Source organism: Diplotaxodon limnothrissa, linkage group LG22 (genome assembly GCF_057381915.1).
Source record: "Diplotaxodon limnothrissa isolate DT_005_m linkage group LG22, D_limnothrissa_male_GT1.1, whole genome shotgun sequence".
Classification (NCBI taxonomy): Eukaryota; Metazoa; Chordata; class Actinopteri; order Cichliformes; family Cichlidae; genus Diplotaxodon; species Diplotaxodon limnothrissa.
The window spans coordinates 11,209,801-11,227,257 of record NC_140616.1 but is presented as its reverse complement, the minus strand read 5'-3'; the positions used below and the strand labels follow the sequence as shown (position 1 = coordinate 11,227,257).

The 17,457-nt window shown below is 39.2% G+C and overlaps 1 protein-coding gene across 1 annotated transcript in view; it reads right to left on the bottom strand.

The window, feature by feature from the left end:
• Positions 1-306: 306 nt before the first annotated feature.
• The window catches only part of sdc2 (syndecan 2), a 56,896-nt gene continuing 39,745 nt past the window's right edge, over positions 307-17,457 (bottom strand). Inside the window, exons 2-5 of the mRNA XM_085346493.1 lie at positions 9,364-9,478; positions 8,423-8,595; positions 6,336-6,456; positions 307-2,758 (exon numbers count right to left, since the gene is read on the bottom strand). Of these exons, the coding sequence (XP_085202619.1) occupies positions 2,595-2,758; positions 6,336-6,456; positions 8,423-8,595; positions 9,364-9,478 (573 nt within the window). The 3' untranslated portion in view covers positions 307-2,594. The remainder of the gene's footprint in view (positions 2,759-6,335; positions 6,457-8,422; positions 8,596-9,363; positions 9,479-17,457) is intronic.

Sequence of the window (17,457 nt, the reverse complement as noted above, 5' to 3'; positions counted from 1 at the left end):
ACTCAATAAAAAATATAGTCAAGAAAAAAGCTGATAATTTTCAGAGGTCACGTGACGTGACGCCCTTAAAATTTGTTTGTCTAATAAGATATTGAATCTACTATCATTTGAGACAGAAAAACCCACTAAACTGTCATATTTGAAAAGCCGAGTAAATTGCCTGAAACCAAAAATCACTCGGTAACAAACAACAAAAACGCCTAATTGCCTGTGAGGAGTTGCTACTATTGATTTGAAAATTCTTACAACCAACAGATTCAAGAGGAAATGGAATTTTAAAAGACGACGGCAAAAGCAGTTGGATATTAGGCCACAATGTTTATTCAGTAGTGTTGTTTCAACTTATAGGTACAATACTGTCAGCTTTTGTAAGACTAAAAAAAAGTTACCATTACAGTCATCCATGCTCAAAGAACGCCAGTCAAGTCGCTTACACCCCTCCTCTGTGTACACACCCGACACGTGCTCCCGTTGAGCAAGTACATTTCCAAATGGTAGGCACTTTGAAGGTTTAAAACATTTGTGAATATACATTTATATATATATATTTATATTTATTTTCTTATACTAATAAGTAATTGGACTCAAAGGTCAGGTCTCTAATAAAAAGGGGAGGTAAAAGAAAAAGAAAGAAGACAAAGAAGATGAGGAAATGACACGATGTGGCCACGATGTAGGGGAGTAGGTATGGGAAGTAAAATACTTTGAGTCTTTGGGTTTTTCAGTATAGTTCAGTAACTTAGGTCCTATTACAACAAAAGACAAAGGAAGCAGACAACAAAAAGGATCACAGAGAGACTGAAAGAAGAAGAGAGAAACACAAGGGATGGAGAGGTAGAGGGATGAACAGCTGCATGTGGGGGTGGTGTTAGAAGTTTAGACAATACTACATCTACTTCACATTACTGTACATCTAAAAGAAAAAGAAAAAAAAGGCAACTTCACAAACCTGCCTGACAAATAAATGTCTCTTAAGAGCAAGTTAATGCAGATGTATCATTAAAAGGAAAAGACAACTATGACTTGCCGTCATGTGACCATAACCTCCGTTTTTATTTGATGTAGCTACATGGCCATCCTACAGCAGCCAACATGTGGCATTTTAAAAGACTTGATTTTGAGATGTAAAATGGCATCAAAACAACTTCTTTAGTTTTTAAACCTGCTAAACAACCTCACCTCTCAGAGAAAGCTCTTTAGAAATGTAAGGACTGACCAAAGGAAAAAAAAATAGCCCTCAACATGGGTGTCTTGTCAAAGACTATTCCGATATAACACTGTTTTACATATTCTGTGCAGCCTTATGTATCTATGAATCAGAAACTGGGTTTCTCAAAGGTCTTCTGCTTAAGTATGTGCACTGCATGTGAGGATTGGGCCCCAGCCTCGTGTCCAAGAAGTAGCTCGCCTTCACTGAGTAAATCTTTGGGCCTAAAGTACCTACAATGGGACACAGACAATGACACCAGGCAACCAGGGAGGGGGAGGACTGACAGCTCAACTGGCTGTACTCTGTTTATAAAGAAGGTACGAGTGAGGTGATTTGGGGGAAAACAGAAAGACAGAGAGGAAATGCAAAGGTTAAAGTCTGCTAGCAGAATTTGGGTGCAGTCAGTAAACTTGAGGGACCCATCAAGGAGGAGGAGGAGAAAAGGGGGGGGACTATGGGCCAAAAACACAAGAAGCCACGGAGAGGTAATACTCCCCCCCGCACGCACGCACAGCTGGACAACAACAGTGGAAAGCAAAAGCAGTGAATGTACAAAATGGAAAGAGAATGAATTAAATAGAGAAGAAGAAGAAGAGAGGTTTGTGGATTTCCTTGAGCCCTGACATGTTTTTCTTCTTTTAAAGACGAATTCCTGCGTTTGGAAAAAAAAGAGAAAAGAGACTACAGCGAGAACAGAACATACAAATAAACAAGACATGATGAAACGCTCACACTGACCAAAAAACTGATGTGAGAGCAAATAATAAACATTGTAACCTGAAGGGAGAACATTTACATTGACCGTTAACAGCGTTAATATGAAGACCAAAGAGCTTCATTAAAACTACAAAGGCATTTTTTTTAAACATCAGAGAAAAAGATAAATTAACGTAATACACCTTTTAGAGATCAACATCAGACATGCTAGGACAAAAACAGAAAAAAAAAAGAAAGTAGGTTTGATACAGAATAATTATATTCAATTATTTCCACTTTTAATTTTTTTTTCCTTTACAAATAACATACTGCTACAGTTAAAAGTAGTCAGTGACGAAAAACAGCTCCTCTGACAGAAAACAGAAGCGGTCAGTTGCCTCATCTTTACACATCCTGTTTTAATTTTTTTTCAGCCTTTTCAAATAATACACAAAATGTTTAAATATAGTCAGATGCCTTAAATGAGAAATGCTTGGTTTTCATTTCAAAAAAAAAGAAGAAAGAAAAGGTCGTAATTACATTACTCTACGCAAAAGCTTTCCTATTTTACCTTAATCAACTTTAAAACATTTTGTTGTTTCTCATGTTTAAGCAGGTTTTCTGTTATTGGACTGTGCTGTTGACAGTCCTTCGTGATTTTGTCGAACTGGTGAGGGGAGAGCGGGTTTTATGCATAAAACTCCTTGGTTGGAGCCTTCTGATAGGCTGCGCCGGAGGGTTTTCTCTCTCCCAAGTCATAGCTGCCCTCATCCTTCTTCCTCATGCGGTACACCAGGAGGAGGATGAGGAAGATGGCAAACAGGAAGCCAATAACACCACCTGCAATAACAGCTGAGAGAGGCAAAGACAGGAATGGAGAATGAATATCAATGCTGGAAGTTCAAATCAATGTCGTGTGTGTGTGTGTGTGTGTGTGTGTGTGTGTGTGTAAAATAATACGTTTTAAGATTAATTGTGTCTCGATCATATGCAGTCAGTTACACAACTGTTTGCTTTAACAGCTGTTTCTGGAACTGCTGCAGCAAATTTCAGCATGAATGCAATTCAACAGCAATGATGAAAATTGATGGCTTAAATGTGTTGAAACCAGGCAACAACCCTCACGAATGATTGCTCAGACTAATGCGGTTACTTCACGTCAATGGAAAAAAAACTGCAACTTGTCTCAGGAGATACAGAGTCGAAGAGTTTCTTAACGTATATTTTCACCTCTTTCAATATGTTGCTGAGCTTAAAATTTAGCGTTACGTTAGCAGGATATTCGAGCGCCAATCCTTGATTAGTGCACAGTCCTGTTGGCCCCGACTGCTGTTGGTTCAGCAAGGTTTATATTCCGTTCAGTGACTGCCGATTGAGGTTTTACAGGAAAAAGCCTGTGGCATTGGCTAGATCATCAAAAGTCAGGCAAATAAATACAGCGAGGGAAAGCAAACAAAAACAGGTCATTAACACCAAACGGGACGGTAAGGCTTTAACTCGATCCTGCGTCTGAACTGAGCAACTCAGACACCGAGCCAGAATGCAGTTTACATACACACCCTCCCCCTAATCCAGTATTCTTTTGGTACAATGTTAATGTTGTGAAATTTAAAACGGCCGGTCAGTTTACCTACCTAGGTACTTTTAGGCACACCAGCAACCACTTTATTAAGTATATCAGTGGCAAACTTATTAGTTGTATTTTATTAAGTATACCTCTATTCTATTATAATATTGCCAGCCACTTTTTTTTTGGTTCCATTGCCTTCAACTTTGTTAGCCACTGCTAATCCTTTTACCTCTTTTTAGCAGCAAGCCTCAGACCAAATCCAAAAGAACCAAAAATTGCACTGCAACTTCACTAGAAATTGCATTGTTTTGTATTACTACCGTCTTGTACTAATTGCATTACTTGTATTACTGTATTGTATTAATATTGAAAGATATATAAAGATAGCAGAGATAGCTTAGAAATTTGTCTAGACTATTTGGGAGAGGTATTTCTTAGCAGCTACGATACTGAAAAATTGCAGGATGTGATTATGTATCCCAACAAAGAAAGCAGTCTCTTTCTTAAAGTGAGTATAAGACAGTGCCTTCCATGAGTAGGAATTTCTTGAGCAAATTTATTGATGTATGTAGCATAAGGAAGCCTTCCTCTGGGTCGCCACCATGACTGTGACTGATAAAGACAAAATGTGCTGGTCGGGCTTTGACCTGTTTTCTCAGACTCCTTTGCCATTGGTGTTTTCTGGTTTTGAACTAGGTACAGGATGTTTCGCTGTTATACTACATCATGTTTTTTGTGACTGCTTTTCATTTTTTAAGCTTGAAACAAATTTTTCCACCATCTGATGAATTCACATTTTCAGCAGCCATCCTGTATTATACATTAAATACATGCTGATCTGGAAGATGTCTCAGAAATATCCATTCAGGATAGTGAAATGTAGTTTAGAGATACTAGAAGTTAGACTTTCTGTGGAGGACACACTGTGCAGTGCACCAGTGGGCTAATAGCAGGCTACCATAAGGGGACTCTGAATGAAATCCACCCACCCTGAAATCCCTCCCTTTCAATTATGCCTGCATGAGGTTCCTTTATAGCTCCTAAATCTATTTAGGGTCTCTCCTGGTGCTACAATCTGCCCTCTGCTGCACCTTAGGTTTCCACTTGTTGACTAGCCCTGCTCTCTCAGGGGTAAAGACCCTGCTACACACCCAACTGCCGAGCTCCAAGAAGCAGTAATGCAATACAGAGAGAACTGTGAAAATTACATTATGGGCAATTATTTTTTTATAGAAGTCACAAGGGGAACGAAAAGTAATGAATATAATCCAGAGGAAGAGAAGAGGTGGAGAAGAGAGCAAAAGATGGTGGGTTTTTGCAGGGGTGGGAAGTGGGGAGAGGACCAGGTATATTTCAATTTTCTCAGACTTTATCCAAAGACTGCATGCAATAATATTTTTTCCTATCACAATCCAAGAGCAATATGCCAAAAGATGAAGTGAGTTGATCAGTGGGAGGGAAATGAAAGGAAAAGTCTTTGAGGCTGTCCTGATTTGTCCTTGTTGATGTTGTTTCTGCATTTTGCCAACACCAGATGGATATCGCAGCAAAGTAGGTGCCAATCAAGGTTTCCCTCAGACACACATGGAGATAGATACAGCATCAGAGAGCTCGGCGGTTTTGAGTCAGAAATATTCCTTTCCATCCTCTTTTATGTATTCAAACCGAGTAACACACACTTGAAACATCCACGATGGTCTGAACTCTGCAAGGTCCCACAGAGGAACATTTATGAAGCAGCTATTCTGGTTCAGGTGAGAGACTTCAGGGATAATATTACTGAGATTTCAGAGATTGTTTGTTGAAAATATGCTCACGTAACATATTATGAAGGAAGGCTGAGGGGATGGAAAGATAAATGACTACTTAAACACATGAAAGAACATAATGATGTTGAGGAACGTTTGAACAAACACTTTGGGAAAATAGGTATCTTGTTTTCCTAGACTTAACAAATTGGCACATCAAAAACACTGAAACAAATATGAATACTATATAATCCTACTCTCTGAAATTTAAGTCAAGGTTTTACAATTCTAATGAGCTTGAATAAACAAAAATCAGTATTTGTTCCAGCAACTTTTACTCTTTGACACAGCCTGAACTCTCTTAGGTAAGCGTTGCATTAATTTCTTTGAGCAGTCCTCAGGAATAGTTCTCCAGGCTTCTTGTAGGACATTCAAAGCTCTTCTTTGGATGTTAGCTGCCCTTTGTTCCATTCTTTGTCATCATGATCCCATACTACTTCAATAATGTTAAGGTTGAACTCTGTGGAGGCCAATCCACGACTAATTGTGTCCCATTGTGTCTTCCTATGCAGGTATGGTTTTGAACTAACATAAAAGCTCTTTGGGAATCACTTTGATTGCGCAAAAATACTATTTTATGCATGTCAAAATGTATTATCTTTGACAGTTTTTGTAGATTCAAGTAACAAAATAGGAACAAACGATGCTCTGCCTCAAGATACAATTTAAAAGTGATTCTTTACTAAGTTGTCTGTTGTGTGGAAACAACACTGCTTCATCCCTCAAGTTAGGTCCCCTTTCTATACTTGAAGGACTCATAGGTCAGTGTTAAGTGGCTTAACAACAAAAAACATTCCTCTGAAAATGGTCACATACAAGCACTGGGCTTAAAGTGACACACAAAGCAGCCAATGTTCAAATACAAGCTTTGAAAGACCATCAGAAAACCTTAAGAACTATTTCTCAAGACCACTTGAGAAACTCCCCCCACCCCCTCAAAAAACCAAAAAAGTCTGTCTCCTTGGAAGCAAAATAAAAAGAAAGACTCAAGACTTTTGCACAGCACTGTATATTTGGTTTGGTGTCTGCTCTGGCATACTACGACACATACCTGCCAACACCTCCGTCCTCTGGAAGAGGTTTTCAGTGTGGACCTCAACGGGATTTGGAGGTGAGCTGGGGGTGCTAGTCGTGCTAGTCCTCTGCGTGTCCTCTGTATCTGGCACTGGTGCCTGGGCGAAGACAAGGTGGGGGAAGAGCCAAAAGAAAGTTGTTGATTTTTAAAAAAAAGAAGCTGAAAAATTAAGGGCAAGCTTATTTACTGCTAACTTTCACATTCCATCCACCTATAGTCCTTTTTTGCTTTTAGAGGATGTGGGTACATATGTTTTTCTTGGCATGATGGCCAAATCCATTTGAGGTTTCATTCCCAGATGTAAAGAATGTGTTTAATATTTTTGGAACTTTTTTGTTTCCTGCTTTGAACTTTTGATAAATGAAAAAGACTGATAAAAAGCTCAAACATGTCCAATATTTTTTATTATGAAATTAAAGCCAGCACCCATTTAGCTTAGCTTCACATAAAGAATGGAAACAGCTGGAGGACCAAGCAAATTATTTTATCTTGCTTAAGAGAAAAACTGATAGTTAAGGGTTTGTGTGTACAATTTCTGATTCCTTGAAACCTTACAGTGTTGGCAAAGCTTCTAGGAAAATATACGATTTCAGAGGTAAGCACATGTTATTGTAGCGTCTGGTAATCAGTCTATGCTGTATATTAAGCTTCACTAACTAGCTGTTGCTTTAGTATTAGCTCAGACACATGAGAGGTCATCTAACTAATGTGTGCATTTTCCCAAATAGTTACCTTTTAGAGGAAAAACTAATTTTTAGTACGGCTGTCTACTCAAAAATTGAGGCGGGGCTAAAATGTAATCTGGCCAGTGAAATCTAAAAATGCTGAATAAAGATGAAAATGTAACAAATCCAGATATTCCAAAGAGATTAGTGGAATCCCCTGGAAAAGTAGGCAACAAAAACTGAGCCAGTGACCCCAAGGTTTTTTTTAAGCATCTAGAAAACTAGGCAAACTATTTGGGCCCATGTATTTTTTCAAACAACAGTAAGAAGTGTGCAAGGTGCCAAAATGGAAGTGAGCCAGCACGTTTGGCCTAAGACAGGACAGTGGCAAGAGGGAAAAAATGGAACATGTCCAGGTAGGCTTAGGGAGTTGAGACCTTGACGACTAATCCCAAACAGATGTAGTATCCAGCATGTTACAGTAAGAGTGCAACACAGAAATGAAATCTAGGATGCTTCCAGAATATGTGCTTATGTCCAAGAGAGATGTAATCCTCCATAATTTGCAATGGGGCAAAAACAGTGAGATCTGACATGAGCACTTGATCTTTATCCTGAAAGCAACCTCGCAGCTCCTGGTATTATAGAGGATTTCATGGCATACTGGGTCAGCTAAAGACATACTGAGGTACTGTGTTACTCTCTGTTGAGTCATGACAGTTACAGATGAGCCACCGTGATTACAAATGACTGAGTCACAAAGTGGCATTATAAAATATAGCTGCTTAGAAAAAAAAATTGAGCTCATAGCAAGAATTTTCCACCAGCAGCATCCCTGGTGGTGTTTCTATGTATCCCAACAGATACAAACACTTAAGACATTTAATCATTTAATGTCTCCTTGAAGGAATAGCTCATTTTTAGGGCTATAATCTTTTCTGCTTCCTTGCAAGTACTTGAGGAGCATGTCTTGAAGCTATAATTAAACACCCAAACGGCATTTAGCTTAGCAAAGTGAGTTAAAACAATGGGAGTAGTAAATGACACACCTTTCCACTCAACTTTGATCACTCAAAGTCTCATTCACCCCACCATACACACTTTCATAGAATGCTCTTATCTACACCTAAGCACTTCTATCTAACACTCAAACACATACTCACACTCTAATGTTGCATTGGGGACAACTCGGGATTCAGTTGCCCAAGGATACTTCAAAACATGGACAGTTGGAGCTGGGAAGCGATCCACTGAGCCTCTGATTGGTATACGGCCCACCTTCCCACCTATACCACAGCTGCCAATCCCACCCACTTTGAGGCCAACTGCAACATTATCGTCTAAACTCTTGTCTGGTGCTATAAAAGTTCTATGGCACAGACATAAGTGACATCTTACCTTTGTTGTGAATGGTTTCCTTGGTATGCTCTTCCCGGATTTTTCTCTAACCGGGTCTGTGTCCATTCTCGGGGTGAAATCTTTTGTGGAATCCTGGGTAGGTTGTCCTACACTGGGCTCGATATAAACCATAGTGACAGTCACTGATTCCTCTATCGCTTCTTCACCACCACCTAGAAGAAACACGCATATCTGGTCAGTGTAATTCCTGCTGCATCCTTAATGGGAAGTTAGTTTCACTGGATGTTATAATACAGAATAAAATGTAAAGATTATGATATGTGGGTGCAAAGAGGTAAAATATGGATTTACATTATATCAGTATGTCTGGAATTACACACTTTGTCTTGCTTAATTTCACACTGGTGGAATTCATTTTAATGTATTTGCAGTTTTAATCTCCAATAGAACATAGAGTGGCAGAGCAGAATAATAGGATATACACTCTGTACAGTATTGAATGGGTTATTGATCACAGTCTGCGCTCCTTTTACCTACTCTGACCTTTTCTCTGTGGATTTATACAACTCTCTTCAAAAATAGAGTTACTTTTGACCAAGGAATGAGTGTTATAAAGGTGCTTAAGGCGAGCAGAGCAAAGAACTAATAAAAAAGACACGTAAAATTTGCACACTTGCCCACAGCAGTCTCAGTGACAAGGCAATCTTAATTTAAAATCGAGTGAGAGAGAGGCAGCGAACAAAGAATAGACAAAGGCGAGAAAGGAAGGTGATTAAAGAAAGAGAAGAGGGGGGAAGAAATTATGACACAGCTCAAGTCTGCTGGTTAATAAAAAAAACTAACAAAACAACTCAGAGCTCAGAAAAGTTACAAGCAGTGGACGGGAGAATGGATGTCATCATGCCTCTGAGAGATTACTTGCTAAGACTGTAAGTGAGCGTCTTCACCCAACTCCGTCAGCATGTGCGAAAATGTCTTACCTGAGCCAGACCCTGAGTTAAAGTCATCATCATCTTCAGGGTAGTACCCTCCTGAGCCTGTGTCATCCAGGTATAAGTCATCGGCCTGTGAGGGAATCTTGGGTGCTTGTGCTATCTGTAAAATAACAAGATAACAAGGAGTTGAAGACTCATGCGACTTTTTTATACATCCGATTTACTGCTGACATGCAGGAGTTTCACATAATCACGTATCCTGTTTTCACCCATTCACGAGCTTAAATCAAAACCTAGTGTCCAGCTTTTTTTATTTTTGTACCGTTTAAATCATTAGTAACTCTGCTTTTAGCACACTTTGGCTTGGCTGTTTACTGTTTTAAATGCCAGAAATAAACACCTCCTTTGTACTCAAAACTGCTATCAGTGAAATTTCTGAAGAAGGAAATACAAAGACTAAAATAATAGGTTGCAGTCTTCACTGCGAATTAGGAATTCTCAACATATTAAACACAGCATATGCATAAAATACATTAACATATCACCCTTTGTTTAAGCTTAAGCAGCCAAGAATTACACTACCTTTAACGTGATAACATTGTCACAAAATTAGAGCCCAGCCAGTAAACAATTTTTAAGATTGATACCTTTTTATTTTTGTTTTATTTCTTTCCGACATGCGAAACAAAAAGATTTCCCCAACATCTGTAGTTATACAAATCTTATATGTAGTTATTAATTTACTTGTTACCAATCTGCTCATCATAAGCGCTGATACAGATCAATCATAACTGTACAGACTGGCATCGGCATCACTAGAACTAAACTGCTGGAGTAGATGACACCTGTTCTTTTTTTTTTACTTCAATGAAGCACAGATGACTAACCAGTCAGAACATGTAGCTTCTCTCTCAGCATCATCGCCTAGACAACAGCCCAGTGTAGTGGGAATGTTTGTGTTCTGGCTTAATGGAGTGATTGGCTAAAAAGAACACGGTCTGACAGTGAATGTGTGTTTAGAAAGCACCTCCTGACGTGCTGTTTAAGTTGAAATTCTAACAGGAAATAAGATAAGAAAAGAGATTTTCCAGCACCAGGTGGACATTGGGAAAAATATCAGTAAGTGAGTATGTTAGACGCTGCTATGTACATGTTGTGTTGAGTGTGTGTGACTGGACTAGCTATAAATGTGTCCATGGCAACATGTATTAAAGTCCCATTCGCCAATCTGTGTTTGGCTGTCCTGCCCCTTCTTATAACAATAGCCCTGCTTTCAAAAGACCCCCCTATACATAGTTGCTGTGCATCTGTGTGTTTTGTACCATTTAGTTGGTTGCTACAGCTCCACGTCTGCCCTGAAGATATTTTCATGATGATAAAAGGGGGGGAAAACAGGTTAGACTGCAGGAAATCAATTGGCTTGTCTCGAAGTCTGTTATTTTATTTCTTTTTAGGAAAATTGGCCAAAACCTCTCATTTATACCAGTTTTACATGTTCCGTGTTTGAACACAGCTTGTTTGAGTTGCTTGTTTTGGCTGCTCAGAAGTCAAAAATGCAAAGTATTTATCTTGTAGTGACAAAAAACACTTTAAAAGCAACAAACATTCAAGCATTTTGGCTTATTAAACGCTCTTACTTCTATGAATTAAAGGAAGCAGAGGAGACAGGAAAAGTTTTCCTTTCAGTTGCATTCCTGATGTTTCTCGGCATTTCCAATTACACTAAGCATTCTAACACATTGCTTTTAAGTCATTGTGTGCACATATGTGTTTGGCCTTTCTTTCACGACTCCACACAGTCACTCTCCATAACAAAAGAGGCAGGGACTACACAGCAGTGTGAAAGAGGATAAAGGAAGACAGAAGGGAGATGAAACAGAACAATACGTTTATCCATCTCTCCTCTCACAACTGACTTGTGGAAAAAAGGCCTTTCACCAGTGAACCACCTGATCAAAGAGCGAATTTGTTCAAAGCAACTTTATCTTAACCTTTCTTCTCCTCCAAACAGCCCCCTCCCCCACGGGTCCATAGGCCTTTATGCACTGGAGATATAGGCACAATAGACCGAAAGGAGGTAGGCCACAGATTAAATAGTGACAAAGACCACTAACGAGATTGAGGCCACACACACATGCATAAGTATACATGTTTTACAAATGTATGCAAGCATTCATAAATATTAATTAAATACACATAAGACACATATTAGAGTGAGCAATTGAGCACATTGTTAAACACTTGAATGAATAAAACAAAAAGTGATATACATTTTAGTAGCTAATTATAGTTGTTTTTTTTTAATCTTGGGGTATAATTGTTGTTATATATTTTGTGATAGTATACTATATACACGGTAAAATAATTTTTTGTGAAGAATTTCAGCTTACGGTGGTTGCAACAAGGCTACATCAAACTGTAGTGACACTCACATCTCTCGAAAGCAGACAGGAAAATCTCTCGAGATTTTCAGACATGTAGAGACTTTTTTTCCCTTTTATATTTCAGACATGTAGGTACAAAACTGTGTAAACAAAGCTTTTGGATTAGAGTGGATCAACTGTGCAAGCTTCACTGCAACACAAAATCAGTGCAGATCGGAGAGGACGAAAAGGTCTGACCTCGATAAACTTCAGCGACTGACACTCAGGGAGACAAAGAAACTAAAAAGCATGCGTTCTTGTGAGTCTACACAATATAAACTTGATAAAGCTGACTTTATCACTAACACAGAAAAGTGTGCACAGACACAACAGGCCTGATAAACGTTGCTCTCTTTCTCTTTATCAATCCAGTGACATTTACAGTTTGTTTTCTGCTTTTAGCCCTTATCACAGGCTTTACGCTGACCCAGACATCAATCTGCTACCAGCTAAAGCAGGACAAACACCAAAAACTAGCTACCAAACAGATTTGCAGAAGCCCACTTTTTTTTAATTACATTGCTTCACTGTTGTGTTGCTGCTCTAGTCTAAGCAACAGTTACCTAAAAAGTCCCATAGTGCTGTAAAAAGGATTGAGTGCAGGAAGGGGTAGTGATAAGGATCTAATAGGAACTATCCAACTTAGCAACTTTTAGCAACAATTTCATAAAGCCATCTATTACACAGCAAAAGATCAATTTAAAGATTACTTCTTATAAACCCAGAAACCAATATACTGTCCTTTTGCTCAAAAAGTACCGATTAAATCAGAAAAATTGGAAATAAGTAAGAATAAGAAATAAGAAATCCGAAGACTAATGTAAAATTTCAGTGAAAAGAAAAAATTAGACCAGTAGTAATTCAGTCTATAATCCAAAGCAATATCAGTATACTCTTTTCACAGGGTGCTATTTACTCTGCTTGGTGTTAATAGAAGTACTGAATACCTGCCTTCTTCGGGTACAGTCGCGTGCACCTATGCCCTGATATGAGCCTGGTTCAATTTTTGATGTATGGCCATTAGGGCTGCCACAAACGATTGTTTTGATAGTCGACTAGTCACCGATTATTTTTGCGATTAGTCGACTAATCAGATCATCATCCATTGGACGTAAAACTACAGCTTATTGCACCAGCAGCATCTGCTCTTATATAACTATCATTAGCTTACAGCTTTAAGTGTTTAAGGTCTGTGCTAACTAAAAATAAAGACAAGATGATAGTTTATTAAATTTTAATGAAATTTGCAGATTGTCTCGGTGAAGTTTAATAAACTCCTTGCTATCTAAAATATAACAGGACACTGGAGTAAATTCTTGAGCATCTCACACTTCTGATAATCAGTTGTCTGCTTGACGTTTATTCAGCTGTGTAAAAACTATAACTTTAATCTCAGACAAACCGATTTACTCAGGAACAAATAAAATACTGAAAAAAGCCAAACAATAACATTTGTAAGTTATCTAAGTGACTCATATATCATGTTTAACCTGAGTAGCGAAAGACGGCGGTGGGTTTGAAAACGATTTGCCCAGAGTCCGGTGTTCTCACGGCTCTAGTGACCTAGCCCCCGGCTCGCTATGGAGCTAGTGGGTAACAGACGTCTCCGAAAACGTCGGAGCGCTTTTGAAAATATGCGGTGTCTTGATAAACTGAGCAGATATTTGAGGTTTACACAGCTACATTCTCGCCTGAAAATATGTTAAACGTTTATTTTGTGGCCCAGAAAGAATAATAAGAGTAATATTAAAACTAACTAGCTGCCGCCATTGTCGGAAACTGAGCAGGGCCGCGATGGGCCGCGCTATGAATTCTGGGACACAGTCTTCTTCTTCGGGGTTTAACGGCAGCTGGCATCCTTGTACATGCAGTGCTGCCATCTTCTGTTTCAGTCCGTTATTACACTCTTAAATCCTGCTACTTATTCCTGCGTCTTTTGGGATCTTACAAAGCTTCAAACGACGCGTCGACTATTAAATCAGTCGTCGACGATTTTGATAGTCGACGTAATCGTGACTAGTCGACTAATCGTGGCAGCCCTAATGGCCATGCAACGTCGTGTGATAGTATAGCGCAAAAGGTCTGTCTGAGTCTCACTGCAGCAGCAAGTCAAATTGGTGTTAGTGGAGGCGATGCCTTGTACTTTAATCCAGACCATGCCCACACTGACATTACTAATCTTTTGAACTTTACAACGAGAATATTTACTTTTCTGAGAACCATAATCTTTCCGTTACAAATAAAAAGTTGGCCTTCTAAGAAAGAAGTATTCAGTTATACATTCCTTGTTGCATCGTGTAGTATAACCAGTACCCTGTGAAGGTTGGCACTGCCACTAAAGTAAACAGTTGTGGCTTCAGAGGTTGCTGTTCATCAAGAGTTATAAAATACTTGACCCTTTACACCAACCAAATGTAGGTTCAATACCAAACCATAGAGCTGCTGGCTTTTTGTCTTATTCATTTGAGAGAAAATCGGCTCTGTCACGGCCTTGATAGAACTATCCAAACCTTTTTATCATCACGGTGAATAACTAGAGTCTTCCCATAAACGGAGACACACAAGGGCACTGTCTGTAGACACACACACACACACACACACACACACAGAATCTCATTTGGACACCTTAACAAGCAGATCCTACACAGTCTGACCAAGCTCACAGACAGTGAAAGGCAAAGAGATAAAGGGATCGACAAAAACAGAGCAAATGAAGGCAAGCAAAAAGGAGGGCGAGCTGCTGTAATGAGGTAGTGGCTTGCAATGTATGCTCTATTAGTTGTTAAGAGCTGCTGTATCTGGCACCTCTGCCTGATAATGAACTAATAGGCCAGCAGGAGGTCTGTCCGGCTGCATTTTCCTGTCACTCTGTCTGGTTAACCTATACATCCAACGACTGCATGAAGATCTTGAGACTAGGATTGTGCAAAACAGATGACAGAGAAGGAGGGCAATGACAGAGGAGAGTGATGATAAAAGGGAGGGTAGTGGTGAACAAATGAGGGAGAGGATGAGAAAAGAGAGAGGGAGGCAAGGGGGCAATAAGCCACTGCTGAAGAGAAGTTTGTAGCCTCAGGATGCCCTGCTAAAAGCTCGTCAAAAATTGCTAAGTCCATGTCTAGCAGGGTTTTTAAGGCATATTTGCACCTCTCTTTTTCTATAAGAGACGGGACAGTAAGAATTAGAGGATACATGGGTGAAATGGAGCCATCTCATCTGTGCCTGGGTCCTCACTTTCTACTGTTGACACACTGCTCTCTCCCCAAACACAACAAATATTAGCTCAACTTCAATTCAGGCCAGGGGAAATATTGTTCCTCAACGGAATGCAGACACTCACACAAGCATATGCGTGTCCATGAAAGAGCCCATGGGACACACGCATGTGCCAACACAGGAACACACACACACACTCATCCAGCCCTCACATCTTGAAGGCGCGAGACGAATACACAGACACACACATCATAACACCAACTTCAGAGAGAAGAAAATGTGGAAAACAAGTGCACAGGGGCCAGCAGACAGACAACGTCTCAGATCTTTCCTCGCTGGTCTGACGCTTTCTCTGGTTCTTAACAATTTTTTAAGTATACCACAGAACTGCAAGGTGCCTGCAAAAGAACTACCAAAGAGAGGGGAAAAAAACTCTGCTTTTCAAGCACTGTCGTTGTACTTCACGTCTTTGTGCTTTACAGGAGTACCTTCTCAATATTTAATCAGAATGTCTAGAGTATATGCACTTACACTAGCCACTTTCAGATATTCCTTCAGCTTAATACATTTCCTTTCTTTTATTAGACATTGTTTCAGGGAGCAAATTTACACTACATCATATTAATGATTTATTATTGGACAAATTTAAATGTTAAGTGGCTCTTAAAGGTTTGCTGTGTTTCAGAGTTGGAGGATGTGGGGAAATGCACCGACAATAACTTGATAATTATCTGAGACTGGCAATCCTAATGCCGTACTTTGTTAGCATGCAGTTGGAAGACATTATGGTACTTAGATGTCATCTAGGCTGCATGGAGATGCTTCACTTTTTGACATCTTTCTAGCAAAATAGCTGCAAATTAGAAACCTGCCATGTGCCGTCTTGTGCCACAGAGCTGAGACGTAATAAGATTCGTCATCTTTGCCTGAGAATAACTTGTGTATCTATATTATTTATTATATTTATAAGTTGTATTACCGTTCTTTAGTTCATAGGGTGTTTGTGAGGTAATGCACATGTCACAGAAATTTTGAAAAAAGAGGAAAAAGGAAAGAAAAGATGTGAGCATTCAAGATGTTGCTTTCCACAGCAAGGGTTTAGGCTTTGAAGCACTTAGACATGCTAGACTGAAATCTTAAAACACACTTCTTTGCTTTCTTGTGGACAGCTACATGAGAAGAGTAATGCCATTCTTATTTATTCTGCAGTGAAAGCAGGGGATGAAAAAAAATATGTGATTTAAAGAAAAAAAGGGTTTAAAATAGGAAAAACAACATCTATCAGTAACTTTAAGGATGTATAGGCTGCACTCATGAAAACTATTGTTCTATGTAGCCTTAAGTCCTAATTTACTACATGATTACTGAAATATGTTGTAACATCAACATTCTTCATGTGTATCCTGTATTAGCTTTACTCTATGGAGCGCGCTGTCGGCTTGGTTCTGTCCTGGAAGTCAATAATAGGGCAGGTGTGTGTAAGAAAGACACAGTGAAATAAATAGTGTGTTAATCCCTAATTAACAAAGTAAAGATGGCAGATTGGCCTGCTGGACTTTACTTTATCTGTTCTACTTGGCCTGCTGTAGTTCAATAGAGGAGGTCAATATAGCAAGACAGTCTGCTGAGCAGCACCCGTGCTCTGCCCTGTTTCACCCTCCTGTCGACAAACCAAGCCCACTCTCTTTTTCTCCCACTGCCTCCTTCATATCGTGGACTTCATCACAGCAGACAGGACAAAAACAGCAGAAATAAGGAGGGAATGCAAGTTGAGAGGAGCACACGAGGCGGTCCTCCTACACCCTTAGGCAGAAGAAGAGGAAGAGGCAAAGATTCACTTAGTGGAGGCATTATTTCCAATGTCAAGAAGTCTAAGTAATAGTCCTGGGACCTGTTGCATCAGTTTAAATCCTTAAAATTAAGGATAAATCCACTTTAATTGAGGGCAGTTAAGTAGTTAGTTTCACAATAACAAATAAATCACCCGTAATCAAAAGACTGTTGCAGAAAGGGATGATTTTATCTGCATAGAGCAAAGTATTATAGCGAGAATTATTAGAATAACGCAATAAAGGAAACTAGTATCTAAAAATTCTGTAATTAAAAATCCAACAGTTGGTTACCATCTCAATTCTGTTTAGTAAGGTCATAATATCTGAATCACACTTAATTAATCCTTCACAAATAATAATCGTCAGTCCTTTCAGAAACAGCCGCAAGATTTTGCTACAATTAAAAAGCAGCACGATTCACAGCAAAACTCAACTAGCCATTTGATTAGGCACACCCATTCATCTGGTTGTTAACACAAATATCTAAGCAGCCAATCATGCACCAACTTAATGCAAGATGACCTGATAGAGTTCAAACCGAGCATCAAAATGAGAAAGAAATGTGATCTAAGTGTTGTTTTCCTCACTTAAACATCTCTAGGGTTTACACAAAGAAAAGCAGTTTTGATGTTTTTGGCATCAGAGGTCAGAGGAAAATGGCCAGACTG